At 36.5% G+C, this 12,073-nt stretch overlaps 1 protein-coding gene across 4 annotated transcripts; it reads left to right on the top strand.

The window, feature by feature from the left end:
- The first annotated feature begins 218 nt into the window (after positions 1–218).
- NOA1 (P-loop containing nucleoside triphosphate hydrolases superfamily protein) lies at positions 219–11,083 on the top strand. Of its 4 annotated transcripts, XR_015969411.2 has the most exons (14): positions 219–678; positions 1,317–1,502; positions 3,156–3,242; positions 3,351–3,430; positions 4,433–4,514; positions 5,243–5,263; positions 5,420–5,465; positions 6,959–7,077; positions 8,595–8,708; positions 8,803–8,901; positions 9,001–9,090; positions 9,631–9,696; positions 9,766–9,875; positions 10,702–10,728. XR_015969411.2 is itself a non-coding variant. In XM_039115543.3 (13 exons), the coding sequence occupies exons 1-13, from the start codon at positions 289–291 to the stop codon at positions 10,952–10,954; spliced, it is 1,677 nt and encodes a 558-aa protein (XP_038971471.3). In that variant the 5' UTR covers positions 222–288; the 3' UTR covers positions 10,955–11,083. The 4 variants fall into 4 exon arrangements, 2 of the variants coding, with proteins under 2 accessions (XP_038971471.3, XP_088561819.2); XR_015969410.2 differs by having other exon boundaries at positions 9,631–9,875; positions 10,702–10,740; XM_039115543.3 differs by lacking the exon at positions 9,631–9,696 and having other exon boundaries at positions 222–678; positions 10,702–11,083.
- Positions 11,084–12,073: the final 990 nt, after the last annotated feature.

Here is a 12,073-nt window from a genome sequence, read left to right as displayed (position 1 = left end):
AGAACGTTCCTTTGTTGGTGCTATCCCAAACAATGTTGGACCAGCCCACTCTCAACCTCATCTCTAAAACATCCAATCGCTCTTGTGGGCCACTCACAGGCCTAGCCAAACTTGGCCCGGCTCCCCAGTGGTCATGTGGCCCAGATAGCCCAACTGCCCCTCTATTGGAGCTCGCGGGCCTTTCAGTCGAGAATCAAATGTCTAGTATTAGCGGCAACTAGTAGGAGTAGATAGAGAGGCTACAACCCCATCCTCTCTTGAGCTCGTCACAATCCCGTTTCTTCTTCCATGGCGCCCAACCCGCTCCTCCTTTCCATCAAAACCCTGAACCCTATCTTCCTCCCCTTCTCCACCAAAACCCTAACCCTCCGCAAGCCCTTTTCCATCACCTGCCGGACCTCCTCCTCCTCCGCCGCCGCTCCCCCTCCCCCGCCGCTCTCCGTCGAGCCCGAAGGCAGCGGCGCCGCCGCCCCCACCCGCGGCGACCGCTTCCTCGAGCGCCACAACTCCATGTCCGCAGCCGCCGTCGTCATCAAGAAGGACAGGGCAAAGAATAAGAAGAAGAAGCCTGAGGCCAAGGCCTCCTCCGCCGTCGCTTGCTGCTACGGCTGCGGCGCTCCCTTGCAGACCACTGAAGTCGATGCCCCGGGCTACGTTGATTCCGGCACCTACGAATTGGTAACTCTTCTTTTCCTTCCGATGATGGATTGGTGTCTGTGTTTATTATTGATTTGGAAAAAAACCTTTTTTTGTTGAAATTTCATGGGTAGTTTTCATCTGGAATGCTACATATTGATGATTCTTTTGTTTCTTTCATCTGTAATTTGATAATTTTTAGCGAGTTCTGCATCTTGATCACCCGCTAGTTTATCATATGTCAGCTAAATTCATTATTGATTTGGTTCGTTTTTGGGAAGATTCATGGGTGATCTAATCCTGAAATTTTATGTATTTTGTGATTCTTTTGATGCTATCATCTGTCATTTGATTACAATTTAAGTGAGTTCTGTACCTTGATTGTGTGCTACTTTGTCAAATGTCATACAAGCTGAGATTCTTGATCTTGAGTTGGTGTTGAATTGATTGACTGTCGTGTTTCATATAATTAGGTTTGAGGGGCAAAAAAACACCATTAATTAGAATATCATGCATTCACAGTATCTTGAAAGCAATCTGGTGTACTGTAGTTATACTTGTTTCGAGTTCTTCTGACTTCTATTTTGATGATTTTTGGGGTTTTTTATTTTGGTCATACTTGGGTTGATTGCAGTTCTCTATTTGAGTTTTATTTTGTGTTGTTTTTTTGCTGGGTGCAGAAGAAGAGGCATCGCCAGCTTAGAACTATCCTTTGTGGGAGGTGTAGGTTGTTGTCGCATGGGCACATGGTAACTGCTGTTGGTGGACATGGTGGATATCCTGGGGGTAAACAGTTTGTGTCAGCAGAGGAACTTCGAGAAAAGTTGTCCCACTTACGCCGCGAGAAAGTGCTAATAGTTAAGCTAGTAAGTGATACATTTCTACCTACTCTTTAGCTACAGCTTTTTAGCTACTATGCTGAAACATATATGAAATATATGATTTTATGCTGGTCATTACATTTCCATTACACTTCCTTTTGGTTCTCCTAAAAATAAAAAAAATTGTTCGTTTGGCAACATCATTTCTTTTTTTTTTTACCAAAACTGTGTGAAGTCTTCTATCTCGATCATTATCACTCATAAACTTGTGAGGATTAGAACTCCCAATGGCATTGAATGAGGTATCCCCTTAGGCATGAGTTCACTACTGAGAAACAGATGGCTCTCTACCTATGTTTATAGCAAAACGTGGTTTGTTATGCTATAATCAAAGGTCTTTTCATGCGAAATGATACTACTATTGCTAATTGCTGTCGCACAGTTCCCCAACATAAATATAACCTAGTAGCCTGCATGATCCCATTTTTCTTGCTTGACATTGAGAAGAACCACCAAAGCTAGATCACCAAATTGTTTCAGAACTCTGTACCTTTGGTTTCGTGGGTGAGCATAATGCTAGATATTACTTGAGAAATCCCCATGCTGCATTCTCTGAGGTCATGTCAGAATTTTACTTTTTGGTGTAACCTTGAAATGAACATGGCTCCGTACATGAAATCTTGTCTCGTTCCTCTTCATTTAAAACTCATTCCAGGTCTAAGGGACTTTTGGATGGTTATACCTTGGTTGCACGAGCTCAACAAATAAAATTTATTATCACAATGGATCTTGTAGGGAAGACCTCTGACCAAGGGTTGCCTTTATTATCACAAAAAAAATACTCATTCCATTTGACCTTCTAAACCTAGAGTTGTGCACTTGTGCTCCATGGCCAACTTTTTTTGATCAGGCTTGGATTATCATGGCGAGGACAAGAACAAAAAGCACAAGACGCTAACCTGAAATGAAGCTTTCTTTCAAGTTTTTAGCTTTGGTGAACTACACTGTAATATATTCTGGTCTATCAATAGAAGCACAATACTAAGCTCCTAGGTGCAATTATCCATGCTTGAACTATGCTAGATGATTTCAAGTTAGGGGGTTCTGCACTACATGTCACATACCAATACTTTTAAAAAATAATTTAGTTGAATTCTTTTGGTTTGATTGTTTTAGGCTTATGTGTTGACTGATTAGTGTACTGAAATTTAACAAGCCACAAAACAAGAAACAAGCTGGTCAAATGTATGGAGGCCCAATATAGTGCAGCTGACCTGCTTTTTGAGTAATTTGAGCAACCATTTTTAACCTTTCATTCTCTCCTTGTTTACCTAGACACTGGTATACATTAGAAAATTGTGTCAACATGATGTTACATAGGTTTGGATCAGAAAGAAGAAATTTTTGAGCGAGTAAAGGGGTCTCTCAGTTGGACATTGAACTATACTCTGTACTACTTGATTCCGTGCAGTATAGACCCTCACTGCAGCTTCAAAAGGAGTAGCTTTTGTGCCAAGTAGCTTCCATTATGACATGAAAGCCCAGTAAATGTGTAAAAGTTAATATAATAATGATTGGATTTACATAAATGATAAAATTCTATTGGCAAAGTTTCTTCTCTCAGCATGGACATAATTAGCATGCTTCTCAGCTACTTATTCTGCTAAAATATTTTTCTTTGTCACTTATAATATGTAGGTTGATATTATTGACTTCAATGGCAGTTTTTTGGCACGCATACGTGATCTTGCAGGTGCTAATCCAATTATACTGGTCATAACTAAGGTGACAATCCTTAACTTGCATTTTATGACTTGATTCTTTCTGTTGTTTGAAGCCATTAGCTGTCATTTGAATGCTTATCAATTCTCTTTTCTTCTTTGCTGTTTTAAGATCGATCTCCTTCCTAAAGGTACAGACTTAAATTGTATTGGTGATTGGGTTGTCGAAGCCACCACAAAGAAGAAGCTGAAGTATGTATCTATCTTTTCCTCTGTAACTAATTTTCAATTATTGCAATATTTTTTTTCTAGTGTAATTTCTGCGTTTTGTTATGTATTTAACTTGGTTATGTTGACCTGTAGTTAGTTTTTCAGGTTCTTACTGGCCTGCAGATTCTCAGTTATTTTATTTTCTCTATGTGAGTACTTGGTCATATTGGTAAACCATGAGCCTACAAAAACATCCTATCTTAACAATAGTGAATCTTCAGTGCTGATTCTATAGTAAGCCCCAAAGATGTCTTTGTATTTAATATATAAAGTGGTTGATCGGTGACTCTTCTATGACATGTCATGTCAACTCGACATGCAAGCAAGGTTTATTTGTTCCCTACATCTTTCCTCATCTATTTGCTTCATTCTTTCCATGCTTCCCTCATTGCTAGCTCTTATAAAGCCTTTTCATGTGAACATTAATCTCATGCAACCCCTTTGTTATGGTGGGTGCCATATCATATTTCTTTATAGGGTATTCTTAATTGGACTAACAGCTAGTAATGAGAATGACCCCTATAATAGCAAAATACACAATCATGGATAGGTTATATACCACCATACCTACATGGAGGTAATCAGTATGATGTCAACAAATTCTTCCACATGAAATTTTTTTCTTCTAGTTAGATGTTTAATAAAATATCTAAAAATATGATCACATAGCTTTTCATTAGTATGAAATGTTTTGTCATACAACTTGGACATCGAAAGATATTGCAAATATTCACATGCTATCGGTGCTTGACGAAGTCAACTTTCTTCCCTTTTGTCTTATGCATCTGCTTTTGTGATATTTTTTGTGCTTAGCATGTCGGCATTGCTTTGATTTGTTATTAGGAATCAATTTCTTGTGGAAATATTCTTTTGCAATGAGTGTGGGTGCATGCATGTGGGGGCACATGCGGCAAACTTTATTTTTTAATTTTATAATTGCTTAGAAAAAAGGCTTTGTCCTAAGATATGTCTTTTTTATTGTAGTGTTATCAGCATCCACTTGACTAGTTCAAAGTCTTTGGTGGGGATTGCAGGGGTCATATCAACGATTCAAAAGGAGAAAAAGGTCCATTTTAATATATTATCATACTGAATTTATCATCATTTTATAGGGTGATATGTCTGTGCATTGACTTCATTCAATTCTTTTGAGAAACTGAGTTCGGTCCTTAAGGTTTACATCTTGTATTTTTGTACCATATATTTCTCTTACTCATATCAGCCTGTGGTTTGGAATAACCCTAGTTGATTAAAAAAACTGAAATTACTTTTTTATTATAATTTTGTTTTATTTCCATTATCTAGTACTTACGGGTCTTGTCATTAACTTTGGCCAACAACCTCATGGCAATATATATATATATATATATATATATATATATATATATATATATATATATATATATCTGAAGGAGATACACCTGATTGATTTATTGTTTTATGCTTCGCTGCAAGTAAACCCACAATTACCTGTGCAGTATATCTACAAGACCACATTATCTAAGTTCAAGGGAGCATATCTGGTTAGATGAGCATGAAACCTGCTGGTTGGATTCGTGACAAACTAAGCAAAAAAAAAGGAACAAACAACCATAATCATAACCATCAATTGCTAGCAACAGCTACTTATTTTCATTCATCTAGTCTAAATGCTACATATGATGTTATTACAAACTTTTTCAAATTCTTCCTTACAAATTTCATCTCTCTCCTTCCATTATAAGAATATGCGGTGCTTAGGTTTTTTATAAGTTACAGCTGCTGATGATATTTTTTTTTTGGCTTTTGTTGCAGGGCCGAGATGTATATATTTTGGTTAGTATTTTCCACCTTTCCGCTTTTACAATTTTTATTGTTTTGTTTATTGGTGCTTCATCTGGACTCTTTTTTTCAAAAATCATCTTTTCCGTTGATTTAATCTGAAACTTGTACATTTGAGGTATCATCAGTTCTAATCACCATTTGTTACAGGGGTCAGCAAATGTTGGAAAGTCTGCTTTTGTCAATGCTTTGCTTAGTAAGCTTCTGTAGCACCGTTGCTGTCAAAGTTAGCAATATTATTTGACCTTTGGATTACATAAGATATTCTGTATTTTATCTATACGGTTTTTAGTTTGACTCAATGGACAACCATATGATGATCATATTAGAAGTTCACATGGCTTTTGACATACATCTGTTTTGATTTACAAATCAATGACTGGAAGTTAGTTTTATCAGGACTAGCACTACCTCTTGTTGAGGTAGACTAGTTATGTTGCCAGGACTAGTCGTACTACTAGGATTTTTTTTTTCCTGTGGAAATTCAGTAGAGTGTTTTATACTTGTTATGCCTGTATTTGAATTCACCCATAATGGTGCATCGTCTTGCACTTTTGCAATCCATCTTTCTCATAAGTTACATGCTATGAACGTTGGGACTGCCTTCCTAGTCTCTTTATGACAATCTTAGAGGTATAATGTGAGATTTGGAAGCCACCGTTGATCTGCAACATTGGCCCACATCAGGAAAAACCTTCAAAGAGCATTAGTCTATATGTATGCAATATGAAACAATACAACCATATCGCATTCTTGTTCATATTTGTCTGGGCTTGGGTAGAATTGTAGGGTTTTGCTGCATGCTTATGTCCCAGAGCCTTCTGATCGTTCATCATTTCTTCTGGACTTGTATGAAAATGTCATGCCTATATCCATGCCATGTTGGCACAGATATTCCAGACTAACCCAAACGTCTAGATAACTTAGGTTCATTGTCTTTGATTTTTCTTCTTTAGCTTTGTTCCATTATCTCTTAACCACAGCCATCCGGCCTTATCCCAATCAAGGTTCGCCGTACCGGTACCGAACTCCGTACCGGTGCCGCACTAGTATAGGCGTACCGAGTGTTGGTACGGTACCGTACGCTCAGTACCGACCGTACCGACATTGGTGTACCGATACCGGTACCCATTGGTACGGGTACGGTACACTCGGTACCGACTGGTACCGACCGGTACAGCGAACCTTGATCCCAATTATATGTGGTCAGCTATATTCCCATATCTCATGCAAGATGTAAATGATTTGTGCATCTTTTCACCAGTCTGTATCCTTTATATAATCATATCATATGATGTGTTCCACCTGTTGCTGTGAGGACTTACATGACAGTAAACTTGGCTATGGTGCAAGTAACTTTTCAATCTCTCCTGACAGATCCAGAGATCTTAATATAATTATCATGTTTAATTGCATTAGAAGATTTTATCAAGATTGGTTGCAATTCTTTTTACCCTGTCATACATGGTGTATGATTGTGCAATACTTATTTGCTTAAGCTGATAAATGCTTCAATATTAATATTTTTAATTGTTATGTACCATTTCTGTTTCTGAACATGAGATTACTATCTTTCAAAATTTCACAAGGTTAACATGTTTTGGCTCTTCTTGTGTTTTTTATAATGTTGCGTAGAAATTGTCCAGTAGTTACTGATATATATATATTAAAATTTTCTAATAACTGTAGAGATGATGTCACAAAAAGATCCAGTGGCTGCAGCAGCTCGGAAATACAAACCAATGCAATCTGCTGTGCCTGGAACAACCCTTGGTCCCATTGAAATTGAAGCTTTTCTGGGAGGAGGGGTATGTTTAGTAGAATTGCCTTTTCTGGTCTTTTATCCATCTTTAATATTATCTGCATATCTTGAAAGTGTGCTATTTTAAAATTGGAATTATAACTGTAAGATGCTGATTATTATACTATGAGATATTTACTATGTATAATAAATCAATAGTTAGTTACATTGGGCAATCTAAAGTTAGCTAAATGTGTTTCTTCATCTTATCTAATAAGTCATTTTTTGTTTTATGTAACTTATCTCTTTATGGATCTAAAAAGGGCGCCATGGTAGGATAATAATATGTTGTTGTATTGGTACAGTATCCTGTGGTTTTGTAATGTTTGTGTTTTTGTTGCTTTTGTTGTCTGTGACTTCCATCCACCATTGTTTTTAAATTCACCCAACTGTTCTGTACCGTCACCTGTTAACAGCCATGGGAAGGCCCAGAGGTAAGATTTTGGTTTCTCATACTGGTTCACAAAAGAAAAGAATCATGATGGAAATAATTGTACTAGGAGTCGATGTAGATGGATGAAAAGGAGAAACATTTTCTGATTTGTGAACTTGTCACCTGGCACTGTGGTTTAGATCAAGTTCTGTTGGAGAGTATCAGCATTGGGAGTTTTCTGCATTGATCAAAGCTTTTTGCATGAATAGATGTGAATAAGATGAATTCTGTGGAGATAATGATGTTAAAGGAGACAACTGGCTATGGAAATGCTTGAATTAGAAAATCTAAGTGAAACCATGTATAGAAAATAAATTGATACACATAAATCATCGATCGTTTTCAATGAAAACCAGAGTCAGAGGAGGGAAAGAACGAAAAGGGAGTATGTAAGCATAAATACTTACAAGGAACTTCACTGTCTGAAGGAGATACAGTCCTTAAATAGACTTGCAGGACCTGTAAAGCCAAACACGTGACCAAGATTATAAGAGACAAGCTTGTCTATGCTGTTTAAAATTAATGTTTAGATTGTTTATGGATTGCTTATTTACATTGTTTGCATTTCCTAGGAAAAGAGAGAAGCAGTATCTATAAGGCACATGATAGCTAATATAGTGGAAAAGATGGTAGAGAAGATAGTTCTGCCAAATTTATTAATTCTGGCTTCTACTTTTAGCATACACTTCTTGAATTTATTGTTTTAGCTCACTTGGATTTTCTTTTTATACACCAAAACTTTCCTTCTTGTGTTCTTATCACATTTATGTATCTTTGTGGGATACTGTCATGATTATATTGCTTATAGCATTATCTGACAATCATGTTGTCTGACTAACCTCCAGTCAGAAACTCACCAGAGCAGCAAATAAAAATAAAATGATGCTATGAAGTTGTTTTTAAAAAAAATTCTGTTTTTTGGAAATCATTTATTTTTCTATGAATGTAGCAAACTTGTCTTTTCCATAGTTTTTTAACACATCAAGTAGCTGCTCCGTTTCATTTGCAGATTATGATATATGTTAGCAGAAATTATTGAGATCCTGTACTTGGAACAAAACAATGATTTGTAGTGTATTTGTTAATGACAGAAATTATTTGACACACCTGGAGTGCATCTTCACCATAGGCAGGCAGCAGTTGTTCATTCTGAAGATCTGCCTTCTCTTGCACCTCAAAGTCGTCTAAGGGGACAATCGTTCCCTGTATGTTTGTCTTTCCTTTTTCATTATTTGTTGGATATTGCAAAAAGCACTGGCATGTTAATCTGCTTTCTCAGAACGTTTTGAAAATGTTCAGGCACTCTCAAGGAAGAGTACATTGAAGGATACCGATGATGTTGGTTTAAATGGATTTTCATTATTCTGGGCTGGGCTTGTTCGCATTGATGTTATTAAGGTTTCCAGATTATCAGCATTAACTTTATAGTTTTTTAGAGCGGTCCTTAGGAATTTATAATTTTGAGTAGTTGCAGCTAATTATGTAATGAAAATGCAGGTTCTTCCACAGACACGACTAACATTCTATGGGCCCAAAAAATTGCAGATTCATATGGTTCCGACTGTTGAGGCAAATGAGTTTTACCATGTAATATCACAATCAGTTTATGAGTTATTTGCCTCTGTTTGGTTAATTTGCTGTCTTTCTTTTGCCAATAAATTTATTTCCTTATCTAATTGAAGTGCGTGTTGTCTTCAATTTCTGTGTTTAATGTGTTGAATTCTTTGTACAGTTGTATGCATATTTTTTTGGTACAATATTAGTTTGATTAAAGTAACTGCTGAAACTGCATGACATTTGGTCTTCCACAAAATGCAGTCCTTCAAACCACTGAGCTATGACTATTTTTGGTAGACATTGTCACTAATTAATGTTCCATAAGGCAGTAATTAATGTACGAAAGGTGTTACTAGCAAGAATTGTCATACTGGTACTTCTGTTCATCACATGGAGACATCACATTGATTTTGAAGAAGTTTTATAGAAAAACCAAGTAAATGAATCTTATGCATTTATCAAATTATCAATTCACAAATGACCTTTGTGTGTGTGTTTTAGGGGTGGGAAGGGGGTGTGTAGGACACAGATGGGCATCTATTAGGTCACAATTTTTTTTTTCTGTAGCAGTTGAAGGAACAAAGGTCTCAAATTAATCCCCCATCTTGCGTATAATGTTGTCCGTTTTTTTATTAGGTAATGCCTGTCACCTATTTCTTATAAGTTTTGAACTTCCTATGGCTTAATTTTTTCCTAATTTTTCAGAAAGAGCTTGGAATTATTTTGACGCCTCCAACTAGTAAAGAAAGAGCAGAATCCTGGATTGGACTAGAAGCAGTACGTCATTTGCAGATAAAATTTGAAGACCAAAGGAGGTATTTTTCTATAGTACTAGGATTTTGATGAACTATTTTAGTGATCGAGTTGATGCCACATATGGATACGTGCAACATAATGGAGTACGCTTCATATGGTTATTTCTTTGAAAAAAAATGTTAACTATGAAGTCATAAATTTTTTTGATATATAGAAGTCACGAAGCACAGCAGGGTGGAAGTGACAGCAGAATTGTCTGATAATAAGAAAATCATATAGTTGAGATGGGATCACCTGACTAGCAAACACACACTTGCAAAGCCTTGCCCTTGACTCAATCGGGAATACCACTCATCATATACTAGTACAGTTTATTTTGAAATTGCCTTATGATATCCACATATCAGAAAGCGAAGTTCAAGATGCCTATACTGTCATGCATAATAAGACAGTAAAAGCAGGGCATCGCTTTTCGGAGCATTGTCGCCAAGCTAAAATTATCAGGAGACAAGTATGTTAAACGTCATTACAATTAAGTTTTTATGCTATTAAGAGATTGACCACAAAGAAGAGGGAAGAAACAAAAGATTGTGTGACATTTGTTGCACTCATATATGCAAGGCGCATATTGAACAAATCCATGTTCAAACTTTCGAAATATTTTTTTTTGTATATAAATGTGCTACATGGTATCTTGTTAAGTCGTTACGGTCAAGCTTAGATTCTCAGGCGAAATAGAAATGATCTCCATTTTTATTCATGAGCATCTTTCTGTACTATGAGAGTCTGTTAATGGAGATTTTGAAAGAAGTGGATTGATAAAAAAAAATTCGAGAACCTTTTAGCAGTAGGGTTCTAACTGTTCATGCTTCTATCCTTGTGCAGGCCTGCTTGTGACATTGCGATTTCTGGTCTGGGGTGGATAGCTGTGGAACCAATTGGCATGCAACTTGAGACTGATTCAAACAATGCCGAAGATGATAGCATGAGGGAATTGCATTTGGCTGTACATGTTCCCAAGCCAGTGGAGATTTTTGTCCGGACCCCAATGCCTGTTGGTAAAGCAGGTGGGGACTGGTATCATTATCAAGAGTTGACAGAGAAAGAAGAAGAAGTGCGACCTAAATGGTTTTATTGATGTTCAATCGTGTAAAGTTGTGGTGTATTTTCAATTTTGTTGTACAAATATGATGCTTTTGTCTAATTAAATAGTCTAATTTGTAACTAATCATAAGATTATTTCCTTATTCTACGGAGATACCTCATATCCATGTTACTGCACCAAATATTCCTCTGGAATATTTGATCATAAGAAATACGGTTGTAAATTGCATTATTAGCCAAGATCCGTTAACAAGTTCATATATGACAAAAGTGTTTGTTTATTCAGTCAGGTCTTGCTGAATGAGAAGAAAACATTAAAAAAACGTTCATCTTCATTATCCCACCAAAGTTTGATGATGAGGTTACTTATATTGACACCATCAAAGTCGTTAAATTGATATAGGGTGAGCCTCAGCACAAATAGGATTACTCTATTATGATGTAAATGTTACAGATTTGAAATATAGAAATATATTTTAAGATAAGGTTGTGTGCATCTGACTCTTCTATTAGAAGTTGATATCTAAGTTTGATTTAATTTTGTCTGTTAGGAAGATTTGTGGAAGTGTGCACTAAAAACATAAATTCTTAAAGGAAGAAATCTATCATAAGCAAATGCTAGGTGAGGACTTAGGAAATCGGTGACTAAGCTATATCTATTTTACCATCCTATATTACTCGCCAAAATTCTTTTCAAGGAAACTTTAGCAGGATCCTTGCAAGTCAGCAATCTAAAACTAAAAAATAGGTAAGAGAACCTAACGTACGAGTATAGGAAAACCACATAAGAAACATGCCCTGTTTAAATTTCATATTTCACGAGTACTATATCTTTCCTAATGAAGTAGAGATTAAATTGAAAGTACTAATCTTAGCAAGTAAGGACTGCTTGAACCATTTGGTCCAGCTGGTACAAGTGTTTCAGGCTCATCGGCTTGCCGGTTATGATGCTATCACGTCAGCAATGGACGAAGGTAGAGCTATGTGGCTGCATTATTATCCTTAACATCCAATATTAATGGTTCATTCCTACCTATCCTATCTATATTAACTAAAAACCACAGCAATGCAATAAAAGAGCAATTAAAATTAAAAAATAGTTTTTTTTAATATCAACAGCTCACACTAGCCTTCAATAAGCACTGCCATTTGA

Source organism: Phoenix dactylifera, chromosome 10 (assembly GCF_051530095.1).
Source record: "Phoenix dactylifera cultivar Ajwa chromosome 10, Ajwa_hap1_PhDact_Kaust_v1.1, whole genome shotgun sequence".
NCBI lineage: Eukaryota > Viridiplantae > Streptophyta > Magnoliopsida > Arecales > Arecaceae > Phoenix > Phoenix dactylifera.
The sequence above is the reverse complement of the archived record's forward strand: the minus strand, read 5'-3'. Positions and strand labels throughout refer to the sequence as shown.